This window comes from Mauremys mutica, chromosome 1, assembly GCF_020497125.1.
Source record: "Mauremys mutica isolate MM-2020 ecotype Southern chromosome 1, ASM2049712v1, whole genome shotgun sequence".
In the NCBI taxonomy this organism is placed as follows: Eukaryota; Metazoa; Chordata; order Testudines; family Geoemydidae; genus Mauremys; species Mauremys mutica.
The window spans coordinates 133,077,476-133,094,174 of record NC_059072.1 but is presented as its reverse complement, the minus strand read 5'-3'; the positions used below and the strand labels follow the sequence as shown (position 1 = coordinate 133,094,174).

The 16,699-nt window shown below is 44.6% G+C and overlaps 1 protein-coding gene across 1 annotated transcript in view; it reads left to right on the top strand.

Annotated features, from left to right (window-relative positions):
- Positions 1 to 4,633, top strand: part of CD9 (CD9 molecule) — a 36,608-nt gene extending 31,975 nt beyond the window's left edge. Inside the window, exons 7-8 of the mRNA XM_045000580.1 lie at positions 3,089 to 3,172; positions 4,243 to 4,633. Of these exons, the coding sequence (XP_044856515.1) occupies positions 3,089 to 3,172; positions 4,243 to 4,308 (150 nt within the window). The 3' untranslated portion in view covers positions 4,309 to 4,633. The remainder of the gene's footprint in view (positions 1 to 3,088; positions 3,173 to 4,242) is intronic.
- The last annotated feature ends 12,066 nt before the right edge of the window (positions 4,634 to 16,699 follow it).

The following is a 16,699-nucleotide window of genomic DNA, read 5'->3' as shown; positions in this document are numbered from 1 at the left end:
ATTTTAATGTTTTTAGAAGGTCTCTTTCTCTAAGTCTATAATATATAACTAAACTATTGTTGTACTTAAAGTAAATAATGTTTTTAAAATGTTTAAGAAGCTTCATTTAAAATTAAATTAAAATACAGAGCCCCCCCGGACCGGTGGCCAGGACCCGGACAGTGTGAGTGCCACTGAAAATCAGCTTGCGTGCTGCCTTTGGCACACGTGCCATAGGTTGCCTACCCCTGCTTTAGGTGCTGCTGCATTCCACCCATTTTTTTGGTTACTACAAGCATATGATCTCCCACAAGGTGAAGCAATACTAATCAGAACCACAACTTAGAGTGCTCTATAAGGACTAGCAGCTTCACGTGTCCTCATCTCCACTTAAAAGCCTGTGGTGCTTGTTGTAATTCAGAGGGCTACTGGGGAATGTTCAAGGGTTGCTGGGGTTAAGGGAGTGAGGAGACCAGAAACCAGATAAATGGTAGAATTTTGAACCTTATTTATTTTAAACATTCGGCTTACTGTGCTAGCACATGTTCTAGTGATCTGATGCCTGCTACCACTAATAGTGTAGTTTATACAGTTATTTTGGTGTACCTCAAATAGGGAGAGTTTATTTTTCTTTATTTTCTTTATTTTATTTTTTAAAGCATCTAAGTGCAGCCTCCTCCAATTTTTTTTTATGGGAGTTAAAATTTCAGGCCTCTGTCTTATGCCTCTGTATTCCATGCGGAACATAGGGCCTTCACCACTGACGTCCATCTTTGCTGGTCTCCTGCTGCAATCTTAGCTTCTTCCTCTGTCATTTTTGGTAGCTTTCTTTTTGTGCATTTCCATGTTATCCATGGCCCACCTCATCCCACTCTTGTCCTGGGGGTTTCAGACTAACGCGCCTCTTTTATGATGTTTAGGTGTTACCTCCACGTATGGCTTAGCCATTTCCATTTTCATTTGGTCGTTTCCTGTCCTATCCATTTCTGTTTCGTCCTCCTAATAGAGTTCTTAATGTGTGACGGATTTATTTTATTTTTCTGGCCATCTGATATTGAGGATTTGTCTAAGGTAGCTTTTTATGAACAGTTGGAGTTTAGATTAGTAAGGTCTTAAGTCTCCAGATTTCAGCATGTCATAAACAGATAGTTAAGGGTTAAGGTCTCTTTTACCTGTAAAGGGTTAACATGCAGTACCTGATGACCACCTGACCAGAGGACCAATCAGAGACAAGATAATTTCAAATCTCTGTGGAGGGAAGCCTTTGTCTGTGTTCTTTGTTAGAGTGCTCTCTTTGGATCTAAGAGAGGCCAGTCATGTCTCCAAGTTCTCCTGGAGTAGTTCCTACTATTCAGTAGTGAGTATTAATTAGAAAGGCAGATTAGTCTTATAATTTGATTTCTACATTTGCAATTGTGTGTTTGCTGAAGGAAATTCTTTATTCCTGTTTGCTGTTACTTTGCTTTTACTGAGAAAGAAAGGGGAACGGGGAATGCTCTCCAGGTTTATAGGTTAGACTCTGTGTATTGTTCCATCTTGGATTACAGAGACAAGTTACTTTCTTTTTATTCTTTAATAAATTATTTTCTTTGGACTTGGTTGATCTTTCCTTGGTGGATTCTCAGGGAAAGGGGAGGAGGGAAGCATCCCTCTGTAGTGGATCCCGGTATCTCTCCTAGGAAAAGGGAGGGAGGAGGAAGCAGGGGGGAATGGTTTATTTCTCCTAGGTGTAAGAACTCCATGGATTTGGGGCTCTTGGGATCCCCAAGGATTTTGGGGAAGGACTGTGTCCCAATCCACGTACCTGATTGGGTGGTGGCAGCTTTTACCAGATCTAAACTAGGATTTTTAGTTTAGAGGGAAACCAGTGCAGGTCCCCATTTTGGAACCCAACACCTCTAAGTGAGGGTCAGACCTATGACACAGCATCATATTGTAACACTGAATTTACAATGGTGTTAAATATCTGAAGTTTAATTTGGAGGGTGAGATTTCCCTATAACCTGAGAGCTATGCTGGTGAGAGCTTAACTCCTGGCAGGGTCACTCGCGCCAAACAGGTCAAAACCAGTGGTTCTCAAACTGGCCCACTTGCGGTTCAATCAGCACAGAGCTGTGTCCCATGTCACATTCTCAGGGCCATATGGGTAGTATTAGATGCGGCCCACAATGGTAAATAGGTTGAAAACCACTGAGCTAGACTAACGGCAGTCCATTGGATGTCTTAGTAGAGCCTTTGGAGTAAGCTAATGACCTAGTCCTGTGTGGGTGGGTTTGTTTGTTTTAAAAGTCATTACAGAAACCCTGCTTCCTTAATTAAGCAAAACTTCTGGCCTAAAACAGGACTAACCACTGTGGGAAATGAGCTTTGAATCCTAAATTTTGAAATAGTACAGTGCTTTAGCTCATTACATAGGATCCACATCGGGCTTTGCATTGGTTTAACTAGTTTAAAACAACATTTAGTTTAGTGCAACTCTGAATACAGATAAGACCACAGTTGCTTGGTTTTCAGTAACTTGTGATGTCACAGTTTCACTAATTCTCTAGTTACCATGAGTCGTGTGCACGAGACACTTATTTTAAAACTGTAGTAACAATTCAAGTTCTAACACAGGTCAGCTACTAGAGTATTAACAACTATGTTGTATAGGGCTGCTCCAAGCAGGGTTAGGCAACGTAGCAGCTAAAAAGTTAGCAGTTGCTGGTAATGTGTACACACTAGTGCTTCCACCATTGTTGCTAAATCACTGTCAATAGCGGCTGGAAATTCTAGTGTGGGGAAAAGCCTACCCTAGACAAGGCCTTTTTCTTCTAGGGTAGAAAAGACCTGAAAGTTTTAGCGTACAATAGAAGCAAGGAGGAAAAAAATTGTGCATCCATTTTTAAAGGCACCCCGCCTCCCCTTTCCCACCCTTCTTTGCAGGCCACTTTCAGGAGATAAATATTTGCTTCTGTTGTGGTTGGATCAGGTTCAGCATGTGCTGTCTGATCAGGTCAAGGTGTAGTGCTGCTCATAGTACCACATAACTTTGTAAGTCAAAACTGCATATATGTAAAACAATATTTAAGATAAGCTCTCCACCCTTTTCTTTTTTCCTTCTTTTCAGTCATGCCCTGCAGCCATTGAGGAGGTCTTTACTTCTAAATTGAATGTGATTGGAGCAGTTGGCATTGGTATTGCTGTGGTAATGGTAAGTTTCTTGATCCTTTCGGTCAATTAAATCTGATGGAAAATTGTGATGGCCGTCTCAAGTTAAGATGTGCTTTTTCCACTGATCTGATACCTTACAATGAGGATCTAATCCTCTCATCCTTCTTCACACAAAAATGTCACCAAGAACAACCCTGCCTCTACAATTGCAGTACAATAGTGTGTGCTTTGTATTGATTTAAATTATGTAGTCTGCCGTCTGAGCAAATGGTATTTACAGCTATGCTTTGGTGCTTTTTAGTTTTCACTCTAAATACTCTGTTAGGGACCCTAGACTTGTGAGCCAAGAGCAAAAATTGTGTGTTTTCCCCCTTTTATTGTGTTTTACTTGAGAGGTTTAATTGAAGACTGACACTTTGACTATAATACAACTGCATCTTTTTCCTCTCCCACCCCACCCCACCCCAGAGAAAAGTCTGATTGATACTAGCGTGTTCCCCTTCTTCCTGGCTAGCTGTTTACCCAGCCAGTCACATCATGAAAACTGGGCTAAGAAACTAATTTTTTTTTTTTTAAATTCAGTTTGAAGTTAGAGTATCTTGCCTCCTCTCGTGAATAATATAGTGCTCGGGCACTTGGAAATTTGTGCCAGGCAGAGAATGAGACTAAGCTGTATTAAGAACAACTGTTTTTAATGACTCACTAAAATCCTGCATGCTGTCTCCAAAAGAAACTGGTGGAAAATCAGCACTTCCTAGCATAGCTGGACAATGCACAGCCTGATATTCCTCCACACACTTCTTCCCAAGAGTGGGCTGGGGAACTTTTTACAGAGGGCACCTCAGGTTATCTCAGGAGAGAGGTGCTTTTGTGCCTTCCCTTGCCCTTAAGATCAAAGAGAGGTCATGGTGGTGGCTTTCATAATTGAGGGTGGGGTGGGGGGTGGTAGAGAATAAATATCATCTGTGAAAAAGAACATACACAGTGGAAGTAACTTGGCCTATAGGCCAGGGAGAGCAAGAGCACTCACGCCTATGTTTTTGGGAGAGCTGCATCACCAGAAAGCTAATCCTATAATGTATTCTAAATGAGTCTGCTCTCCTTTTCCAGATCTTTGGCATGATCTTCAGCATGATCCTCTGCTGCGCTATCCGCAGAACCAGAGAAATGGTCTAAGGGATTTAACAAAGAAGATCTCTGCACTCTACAAATGTCTGTTATTAACTTTTAGCATTCTTAAAGCATTTCTAAAATTATATATTTGTTACCTTTTTTTCAATGCTTTATTTGGTATCGATGTTTTACTTACTGCTTTTTTGTTTATAAAGTTTTTTAAAAATCCAATAGTAAAAGGTACTATATTTGTTAGACTAAAGTCAAAGATATTGTACATAAAACAATTTGTCCTTAAATGGCTGTCTGGTTTCTTGAAACTTATCATAATCAGGATGTAATTTATGTTGGAGACAATTTGATACTTAATAAAGATTAAGACCTTAAATGCAGAGTGATTAGGTTCTTAATCTTGCCCACATGCACCTGCCCTCCATTAAACCATGTTGTCAGCAGTCTGCGCACAGAAAGGACCCTGCACAGAAGGTTTGGAGACTGACCCTGCACCAGTTTCTGCTTGGAGAAACCTGCACCTCATCCCTTTTCCCCTCATCCTTTTCTTGATGAGGGTAGCATGGTGGGGGTAGAATAGCTGGCAGTGTGAGAGGCAATCTGACCTATTAGCATTATTACAGCACTGCAGTAATCAACATTAAATGGGTAGCATAAAGCTAAGCACCTTTCAGTTTAATGTAAGTGTCTCAAGGCCACCCTCTGGGTGGAACCTATTACTATTTGTATTACAGTGCCTAGGAGCCCCCGTCATGGGCCAGGACCCCAATGTGCTAGGTGCTGTACAAACAGAACAAAAAGACAGTCCCTCCCCCAAAGACTTTCCAGTGTTTTTTTCACTTCTTAGACCCGAGGGGTGGCTCTTTAAAATGAAGCATTTTCACTTTCAACACAGTGAGTTAAAAGCACGAAGAGTTATATTTGGCAAACAGCTCTGCCCATACTCTTCCCTCTTAACAGTGAGTTAACACTTGAGGTAAACAAAATTCAATAATTCACAAACAAAAGTAGCTGGCATCTATCACAAAAGGAACACAACTCAATTGGTAACAACTACTGTGTTCACTTGTAACTCTCACACCAAAATGGTAGAAGGGATGAGTTTAGCAAGGTTCTACTGTAAATGGCAAAAAGGTAAATGAAGGCTGTGTTTAATGGGGTTGCCAATTTTGGTTGGACATATTCCTGGAGGCTTCATCACATAACACTTTTTAATTAAAAAGATTAATCTTTAATTCCTGGAGGCTCCAGGACAATCCAGAAGGGTTGGCAACTGTAGTAAGGATCAGAGCTTAAAAGCAAAATGCTTATCTAAAAACTTGGCTTTCCCCATTATTGTCAACTCTGCTACGTTATCTATACAGTGCTTTGTTTTTTTACAAATCTACAGTGAGGAAAACCAAGCATTTAAATTAGGAAATGACAAGTCAAGGCTGAATGTTGACTCTTTACCTTTTGTGCATAATGTGTAAAGTGAAGCTTTTAATCACACTATTTCTCAAATACATTTAACATTGCACAAATTCCTTTTAAAATGATTAGCATTTTAAGGGCAGCAGGGAAGGATTCTGCTGTGTCAGTGAGACGCTTCATTCAAACTGTCCAGGCTGTAGCCTCAGAGCAGCAGCCTTAATGTCTGGCTTTACAGAGAGAACATGCACTGATGTCATAATGCTTCACTAAACTTCTCAGTCAGATGCTCACGGAGCATGCTCAAATTTCTCAATGACTTAATTTTATGTGTTCTTTCTCCAAACCTACCAAAACATTGTTTGGACTATTGTGTGCCAAATTTCATGTTTCCATCTGAAAACAAAGTTATAATAGAAACTATTTTTCAGTCTTAATTATAGTGGCTGCTTCCAGCAGCCACTGTAATTGAAGTATACAGAAACAGACATTTGAAATACTACGGCTGGGCAAAGGAGAAAAGCGAATCCTGCCATTATGAATTATCAGCCTTTTCTGCAGGTACATTCTGAACATTGCATTAAGGTTGGGGGATGGGGGGAAAGCTGGCAGAGGTTCTGTACAAAAGAAGTTTTAGCTAGAGCACTAGATTGAGTCAGAAGACTTGCACTCTAATTTCTACTTTGCTTGAGCCTGCAGTGTGACCTTGAGCAAGTCACAGCACCCCCGTGCCTCAGTTTACCTTTCTCCCCCCCCCCCACCATTTGTCTCTTACTTAAACTGTAAGGTCTGAAACAGATTCTCACTAGGTGTGTGTGTAGTGCCTAGCACAGTGGGGCCCTTATCTCAACCTGGGTCTTTAGATGCTACTGCAACATAAAGAATGCCTTCGCTACGTTATCTGCACAGGTGTGGAGAAGCAAACATTAAGGTGCTTATTGTTGCTATACTAAGTAATGCTCACCATGATGTGTGTAGACTCCAGAGGGTGTATATATTTCTCAGTAAAGTCTGAATTTCCTGCACTACACCTGCTCCTCTTAAAGCTTAGCTGAATTTGCATCTATTGAATGTGTCCATGCCTCCATTCTATGCAGATAATTGTACCCCAGCATGTACTTTCAGGACAGTCATGTGCTGTTCATGCTTAACCTGCAGTTTTTCAAGTGTTCCTAACTTTATTTCAAAACCAGCAAAGTAAATTGTGCATGCATCATTCAGTATGATGCTAATAACATCACTTCTCTAGCACATTTTATCCTCCAGCTTCACTCTACAAATTACACAGACAGAAAGGGCTTCAAAGCAAGCACGGCTAGGCTCAGTTCCCTCCTTGAATGGGAAACTCCCTGAGGGGAAAACCTAATGTGCTGCTGGAACTGGTGACTCAGGAAGTGACACCCTTCCTTCAAACATGGTATTCTCCCAGTACCACAGCATGGAGGCAGGGAGCCCAGTGCTGTAAGAGGTGCCATATTTAAGATGAGATTTAACAGGACCTGGACGCTTGTTTACATGAAGGATCCATTTCAGTTTTCACAACAGGCCTACCAGACTTTAACTAGGCCAGTGGAAAAAACCTGTAAGTATGCTCTGGCTCTGCTGACCTAAACCACCTTCCTTTGGTTTCAGCTGGGTTCATTCTTCTCTTCCTCTTCTAGTGGTGTTGACCTAAACGTATTAAACTACCCCTCCCCGGGCTTCACTTCAGGAGTAGGCATTTGAACAACACAAACACCAACAAGATCTGGTAAGATCGGTACAAAGGCATATAACTAGGATACTAAGACATCCCGGTTTTGTGGTGCTATGGCCTGTTGATTAAAACAAGAAGTAAAGCTCCATGGGCATAAATGGGTTCCATTGACTTCCCATAGAGCTACTCTGACTTACACAAACTGAATATCTCTTCCCCTACACTCAAATGTAAATTAGCCTGCTGCCCAATGGACTTCTGTCCAGGTGCTTGCTTCCGTAGCTTTTGCCTTTGGAACCTCCAGGAGGAGTTTTCTGTCTGCCTCTCTCCATCTTCACAGCATCCCTCCTCCCCCTTAATCCTGTTGTGGGCAGTTCCCTTCAAGGCACCTTGTGAGGGGTGATGCCATGTGCACAAATAACAATTGAATACACTAATAGAAACATTCAAGTATTGTAAGTAACCAGGGAAGAGCTGGAAATGTGACACAAGGGTTTTAAAAATTGGACAGTGCAAAAAGCTCATTGTCCCTTTAAGAAAGGGAGCAGCAGGGAGAGTGCAGGGAGCCTGCAGCCATTTTGGAAGTGTGCCCTGGCTTTATAGGAGTGCACACACTGATAGTGTCAGCTGGCCTGTAGAAGAGTGAAGAAATCCCTGAAGTTACCCATGCCTGTGCCTTCTCCCTTCCATGCAGTAACACAAATGTTTCCAGGCCCTCAGGGAGGGAATAATAAGGGTGGTACTGTTTATCAGAAAAACTGCTATTAAAACTAAGAAACAGACAAGTGTGAACATTAACTCAGCACAGTCCAGAGCTAAGTTTGCTGGGTTTCTATGTTTAGAAGGTGGCTTGTGCCTGAGGGCTGCTGTATAATTACTATGATCATATACTAATCCACAGCTCTGGTTTCTGCTTGTCAGCAGTTGTATGAAAATGACCTACTTCAACCTAGCAGCATTCAGGACTTCTTCAAGCACTAGCAAAAGTCACTTTTAAGTGATGCTAGAGCATCTGCAATGTTTGCAGGCTTCGTTAGCCGAGATAAAAATAGATGAGTAAGATTTTCCAATGTGGGACACAGACTTCTACATTCTAGTCTTGTAGAAGATGACTCCACAACGCAGCCATTCACGGAATCTGAATGTTTCACTGTATTAAGTGCTTGTGCGATGTTCAATAGATATTCAAACTGAGGCTAAGTAGTGACCTTTTATGCATTTCTCTTAACACTGGCTTTATCACAAATTTCCAGCAAATCTAGTTGCTACAATCCTGTTGTTTTGTTGTATAGCAGAAACAGCGCTTGCTAGTATGTCAGCAGTAAGTGCGGCCGAACTGTTTGATTAAGATATTTATGTGTATTGCAGGGATGCGTGAGGATGTTATAAGATTATAAAATTGTTACACACAGAAAGAAAATCCAAGCTTGTGACTGGTTGAAAAGTCAAGCGCCATGTCAATGTTTCTTCCACCTCCTTTGGACTTCATGAGTGCAGTTTGGTAAATGCCCATCAGTTTGTCTTTGAACACCTCTTCTTCCAAGTGTTCAACAAGAAGTTCCAAATCTCCCCTCTAATCTCCTCAGTGGACTGTTTTGTTAAATAAAAATTGCATTTAAATTCAAGGCCATATGAGGCTGTGAAGTATTTCTGATGAAGATGTCATATGTGCTGTACTTATATGGCCCCCGTCGCCACAGGGTCTGAGCACCTCACAAGCTTCAATGTATTTACCTTCGACACCCCTGCGAGGGCGGGTAGTGCTGTTATCATCATTGTACGGATCAGGGACTGAGGCAGAGAGAGACTTGTCCAAGTTGCACCAACCAGGGACTCGATGCTGGGCCACCTGCATCCTAGGCTACTGTTCTAGCACTGGAGCATCCTTCCTTCCATTCCACCAATATGTATCCTGAGCTACGGAGGCTTCATGCTTCAGTGAAGATCAGGAATGATCGGAGATCAAACATCACATTTCTTTGTGTTCACTTCAACAAAAGGGGCAATATCATTTTAGGGCAAGATTGTTGCTCATCCAACATGCCCCTGCAGGGGACTAAGAGGGTATAAATTACCACCTTAACTAAGGCTAGAGGGGGTTCCTCTGGGCTCTTTGAATCTGATTACCCTGTACAGTTATTTTCCATCCTGATTTTACAGAGATGATTTTTACCTTTTCTTTTTAATAAAATCCTTCTTTTAAGAACCTGATTGATTTTTTCCATTGTCCAAAGACCCAGGAGTTTGGGTCTTTGATCACTTGGTAACCAATTGGTTAGGATATTATTCTCAAGCCTCCCCAGGAAAGGGGGTGTAAGGGTTTTGGGGGATATTTTGGGGGAAGAGGAACTCCAAGTGATCTTTTCCCTGTTTCTTGTTAAATCACTTTGTGGTGGCAGCATACCAGGTTTTAACCTAAGATGGTAGAAATAAGCTTAGGGGGCTTTCATTCAGGTCCCCACATCTGCACCCTAGAGTTCAGAGTGGGGAAGGAACCCTGACAAACACTTTGAACTCTGATGTCAGATACACAGGAAAAGCCCCAGGAACTTTTGAATTTCATTTCCTGTTTGGTCAGCGTGGCGAACTCAGCAGCACTGGTGACCATGCAGTCCCTCCAGAATCGTAGAGCGTAGAATGTTTCTACATGCCCCCTATCATCTCCGTCCCTGAGGTTATCACAGATTAGAAGGCAAAAAAAATGCACTCACGATGACATGTTTTCCAAGCTCATGCAGTCCTCCTGCAATGATAGGGCACAGCTTAATGCAGGGAGGCATTCAGTGGTAGAGGCCAGGAAAGAATTAAGTGAGTGCAAAGAGCAGAGGCAATGATGCAATGCTGAGGCTAATGGGGGAGCAAATGGACATGATGAAGCATCTGTTGGCGGAGCAAATGAACATGATGAAGTGTCTGTTGGAACTGCAGGAAAGCTAACAAGAGCACAGACCCCCACTGCATCCATTGTATAACTGCCTACCCTCCTCCCCATGTTCCATAGCCTCCTCCCCCAGATGCCCAAGAATACGTGCGGGTGCAGGGGGGAGGCTCTGGGCACCCAGCCACTCCACTCCAGAGGATGGCCCAAGCAACAGAAGGCCGTCATTCAAACAGTTTGATTTTTAGTGTGGCTACAATAAGCAATGTGGCCTTGTCCTTCCCTCCCCGCAACTCCACCTGAGCTACCTTATCCATTCTCTCATTTTGTTTTTAATTAATAAAGAAAGAATGCATGGTTTCAAAACAATAGTTACTTTATTTCAAACGGGGGAGAGTGGTTGGCTTACAGGGAATTAAAATCAATAAAGGAGGCGGGTTTGCATCAAGGAGAAACACACACAACTGTCACACCGAAGCCTGGCCAGTCATGAAACTGATTTTCAAAGCCTCTCTGATGCACAGCGTGCCTTGCTGTGCTCTTCTAATCGCCCTGGTGTCTGGAGCAAAATGATTGTCTGTTGTTGCTTTCACGGCGGGAGAGGCGACTCACAACATGTACCCAAAACCACCTGCAACAATGTTTTTGCCCCATCAGGCATTGGGAGCTTAACCCAGAATTCCAGTGGAACTGTGGGATAGCTACCCACAATGCACCGCTCTGTAAGTCAATGCTAGCCATGGTAGTGAGGCCGCACTCCACCGACTTAGTGTGCTTAAGTGTGGACATACACAATCCACTGTATAAAATCGATTTCTAAAAATCGACTTCTATAAAATCGACCTAATTTCATAGTGTAGACATACCCTCCGTAACTTCACAGGGAACTGGAGAGTGTGTGTTACGGGCCGCCCTCTGTTGTTAATTTTTTATGAAAACTCTCCCAGGCAGGGACTATGTTGTCCCTCTGTATCTTCTTTTGTGGAACTAACTGCCACGAGTCTTTAATGAGGCCAGTAGCTTAGTAGGATTAAAAACAAAAAAGTTAGACGTGCATATGAATATTTAAAACAGTCACAGTCATAGCGGGCATAACTGGACACTGCAAGATGGAGGTTCCTAGGGTTGTGGCTGGGACCGGAGATATTGACTAGTGTCATTCGGTTGCACAATCCAAGCAGCGGCTGGCCAAAAGTGCTCACTCACATAGCTGGGAGCAGCTTACATGCCGGAGGCTGTGCGTGAACAGCCCAGGGCGGGGGTTCTCACAGCAGTGCAGGGTAAGGCTGGCTCCCAGAGTCGAGGATTGGAGTGACCTAGCAGATCGCCACTCCAGATAACACCAGAGGAACGTCACAATTACCATCTAACTAGCAGGATTAAAGTGTGCTATTATTTTAATTACCCATGTGCCACTAGATTCAGCCTTCTTTGTGGTGCATGAAGAATTTCCCGCCCCCCCAGCAGTGTATCTAGCTCAGGCATGTACAACAGTTTTAATTCTCGGTTACTCCTTCCATAGGCAGCTGGGAATTTTGTTTGGAAGCATAAAAGTAAACGTTTGTTGAAAAGAAGCCAACCTGGCATGGCCAGGCTTGGATGCTAAAGACAACTCTGAGCCAAATCCCACTCACAGTGGTCACATGCATACTTTAGTGGGGCTAGTCACCCGTGTGAGGTGAGCGGACCCTGACCCTGTAGCAACAGCCAGGGTGAAAACCAGCACACTGCTTGTCATGCCAGCAGCTGAAGGTGAAAATGTAATGTTATGGCTCTGCTAAAATAAAGACTTCAGCCCTGAGCCTCAGATCCCCTTGGGCCCCTTTCCACCACACTGACTGAATAAAGGAAGCTCATAGGGGTGGAAAGGATTCCCAGATTGCCAACCCCAAAAATTCACAACTCATGAGTCCGACCCCAAAAGTCATGAGTCTGGCTGTAAAATTGCTAGACTTAAAAATAAATTACACAGTGGTTTTTGATCTGCCTTTCGATTGTTGAACTCCCCCGCCGCTCCCAGTGTGTGCATTGCCAATGCTTCCAGATTTATAGACTAAGGTGATTCCAGCCTCTGCTGTCACTGGAAGACCCAATTAAAATCAAATTATACCAGTTTCTATTAAATGCTGCCTCAGGCTCCAGAGCTTCCAGCTTTTCCCCAAACCAAACCATTCTAATTAGTTAACACTGTGTGTTTCCCCACCTCTGCCCATCCCCCACCCATCACTTAACTGTGCACCCCCTCACACTCAACAACAACTTTGCCCCCCCCGCCCAGTTGCCCACCCTGACTGGCATGGGGCTGGCATAACAGCTCTAAACTGACCCTGCTCCTAGCCCCCAGCTTATGGCAGGGAGGAGGCAGGAAGTGGGTCTAGCCAAAGTGCATTGGACTAAAGCTGTTCTCCGCTTCCTGGGGGACATGGGAAGCAGAGCATAAGTTGGAGCAGTTGGAAGGCTCCTCTAATTTACACAAGGGACTGGGCAGAGCACCAGTTTCTCCAGAATACAGGGAGTGCAGAGGTAGATTAAAATGACTTTCCCTTTTCCCCCATCTTGAATCTTGCCCCAAGCACAGGGATGGACTAACTGAAACTTGGGAAAAGAGTATTTCTGACAGAAGCAAATAATTGAAATGGAGGCCAGGTCTACCCTACAGCCGTTGGCCAGCCTAGCTATGTTGGGCAGGGGTGTGAAGCTGTGAGATCGCTGAGTGCCATAGCTGTGCCGTCAGAAGCTCCTAGCGCATACTCAGATATACTGGCAAAACTGTCCTTTTACTAGTACAGCTTGTTTTGCTCAGGGATGTGGTGGAATAAGCTTTCCCAGTATAGCTGCACCCACACTAACGCATAGTATACCAGGGTAGCTATGCCAGCAAAGAGCTCCTACTATATACATGGCCTTGGTGAAAAAAAAATCCACTCCCCATCCCCCATCGCACTCCCTGTTCCACCAACCACCTTATTTCCTCATTTTGTGGTTTATCTTTGATGAGCAGGAAAGTTCATGGACATGACTGTTATTATGCAACTGCTTTTTAAGGAGAGAGGCTACTGGCTGTAACCAAGGCCCTGTCTACACTGGCAAGTTTCTGCACAGTAAAGCAGCTTTCTGCCCTGGAACTCCCGAGGTGTACACACTGCCAAGCCACTTAGTGCGCAGAAACTGGGCAGTTGTAGTGCTTTTAAAAAAAACACCCCGATGAGAGGTGTACAGCTTTCTGCACCGGGGGTACAGCACTGTGATTCCAGTGTAAACACCCTGGTCAATTAAAGCACTGCAATTGGCCTCCAGGAGGTGTCCCACAATGCCTGTTCTCGCCCGTCTGGTCATCGGTTTGAACTCTACTGCCCTGCCCTCAGGTGACAAACCCCCATCCCGTAAATTCCTTTGGAATTTTGAAAGTCCTCTTCCTGTTTGCTCAGTGATGTGTGCAGTGGTCTCAGCGCATCTTTCCAGGTGGCCATGCCTGCTCCACACACCAGGTGATCCCCCACTTGGAGCAATGCTGAGCTGCTGGACCTCATTAGCATTTGGGGAGAGGCAGCTGTCCAGTCCCAGCTGCGCTCCAGCCATAGGAATTATGATACCTATGGACAGATTTAACGATGCATGACAGAAAAGGGCCATGACCAGGACACACTGCAGTGCAGGGTCAAAGTGAAGGAGCTGTGGAATGCCTACGACAAGGTGTGGGAGGCAAACCACTGCTCCGGTGCTGCGCCCACGAGCTGCCAGTTGTACAAAGAGCTGGACATGATACTCGGTGGCGACCCCACCTCCACTGCGGATACTTCGGTAGCTCCCATGCCAGTCGAAAGTGGACCTAGGCAGAAGGAGGAAATTTTGGACGAGGATGTGGAGGGAGAGGGGGACCCAGAGGCAGAGGATGACTCAGAGGTCAGAGATGCATGCAGCCAGGAGCCCTTCTCTACCCCAGAGGAGGCTAGCCAGTCACAGCAGTCAGATGTTGGCAAAGCGCAAACAGGAGAGGAGGCCCCTGGTAAGTGGATTTGATTTTGGGAATCACTGAAGTGAGTTTTGGGAGCAGGAGGGTTGCAGAAAGCAGGCTTGTGTCTGTATGATGCGTGTACTGCCACATGCCTAGTCTGAACAGCGGAACAGACTGTTGATTGACTCCCTCACATCACGGGAATCTGCCTGAGAGATCTCCAGGAAACTCTCATGGAGATACTGGGCAATCCGCAGCCGCAGGTTCTTTGGCAGAGCTGCTTTGTTTCTTGCCCCATTAATGGTAATTTTCCACTCTGCCATCACCGGAGGGTGTGGGGGACCATTTGCTGCACACAGGCGAGCCTCATAGGGGCCAGGGTGGAAGCCACAGTCTTGGAGAAGACCCTCCCTTGAATCCCCACTCACCATCAGCAGTGAGATATCTTCCATAATGAACACAGCCTGGGGAAAATGTATGGACAGGAGTGATGACCAGGCCATAGACACAGCTCCCTGTCTGTCCCCCCCCCCCGCTCACCTCCTCCCCTGAGCGTACCCACCTTTTCCCCCTAGCTCCCAGCACTTGCACTGCGAAACAGCTGTTTTGCACGGTTGGGAGGGAGGGGGGAAGAGGGAGAACGCGGCGCGCTCAGGGAAGAGGCGGGGCCAGGGCAGGGATTTGGGGAAGAGGTCCAATAGGGGGAGGGAGGGGGTGGAGTTGGAGCAGGAACTTTGGGGAAGAGGTTGGAATGGGGGCAGGGCAGAGAGGGGGAAAGGGTGGAGTCAGGGCGGGGCCGGGGCGGTCAACAGTTTGGGATCCATTCCTGCAGCCCGAAAGGCATGCAGTACACAAACCATTGAAAGATGGCACCAAATACGGACAGAAGCACGGGGATTGCTGGGATGTAAAGCAATGCATCACGGGGCGTTGGGACAGGACCCAGGATGCCCCGTGACCCCCTCTGCCTTCTCACAACTCTTAGCGGCAGAAGAGGAAGAGATGATCTGTGCGATAGCTGCTCAGAGTGCACCGCTCTGAATATCGCTGCAAGTGCCGCAAGTGTGAAAATGATATTGTGCAGGCAGCTGACAGTGTGAACACACAACAGCGGTTTCCCTTCAGCGCTCTCTGAGCGGCGCTGTAACTCTGCCAGTGTAGATATGCCACAAGTCTCTAGTCTTCTCTTCCTTGCAACTCCTATGATCTGTTATAGTTATTCCAACCTTAGCTCCTATTTGCTAAAGCAATTAAGTAGCTTTTCCACAGTTAATGGGATCATAAAGGATGCACGGTCTATTCTGAAATACTTTACAGTTGTATGGGAAATATGGCCAGTGATAAAAGAACAAAATTGATGTGAGAAAGAGGTCGGCAGTAGAGGGGGAAATGTATCTATCAGAAAATAATGTGCCATTTCCCTTGGTCTCCAAGATCTCAACACTAGTGTTCACATCCAGGTCTCTTCCTCCCTATCAAGATTGCCACCTACACACACCAGACCCAACCACAAAGATTCAGCTTCTCCCTGCTCCAGGGACAGCTCAGATCTGTTCTTCACTTCATGTCACAATTAAAAAAGGCTCCTGCTACTGGCATTAGTCCCACTCTCCAGCCCTTCCTAGGCATGGGTTTCCCTTTCCCATACTCTCATGTATGGCTGTCCCGCCCATCCTGTAGTCTTATGATTTGGCCTTGATGCTATTCAGTGGTTTCCTGTTCTTTGTCACCACATAAATTCATCCACAAGATTTTGACTGATAAGAACCAGCCATTTCTATCAAATGTTTATTACTCTTTTCATGGAGTGTCATCTCCCCAGGGCTTTTGATAAATGCCCTGTTTGGCTCAAAGGAGAATTTCTATTGTACAAAGATATGTCTAAAAATCTTTCCTGGTAAGTGACTTGTTTTACAATGGACATGTTAATTTTGCAGAGAAATGTAACGATATTAAAGACAGCATAGATAGGGACACCATTCATAAGATTTCCCAACATTTTCCAGTATAAGACACTATTTTCAGTTGCTTTTAACTTTACCACATTTTAACTGTTTGGGCTGAAATTTTCCATGCTGGGTGTTTGCCTCAGGCTGTTCTTGGTTTGTTTTTGAAAGTTTCAGAAAAAATGCTTCAGACATTTCCAAAAATGAGATTGGGACAAATATGGTGCTTTCCCCATGTTAAAAAAACATCTTACAGCTGTTTCATTGAGAAGCTCTGGCACCCCCATGCTTTGGCACAGGGGCTTGACATATGGCCAGGGTGGGAGTGCTCTGGTGACAGGGAGGTGTCATGGGGTGTCTTGATGTTTCTGAGAAAAAAATGCCCAAGTCTGGCCAAGTTTTAAGCCTTTCTTTGAGAAATCTCTTTGTACATTCTCAGTAGAGACTTGTTCAAGTTTGGCACCTAAATGCTCCAAAGATTTTTTGTGCACTGAGCAGACTCGGCAAAGGCTGAGCAGGACTTTCCCTGTAATTGCTACTTCTAGCTGTTATAATGC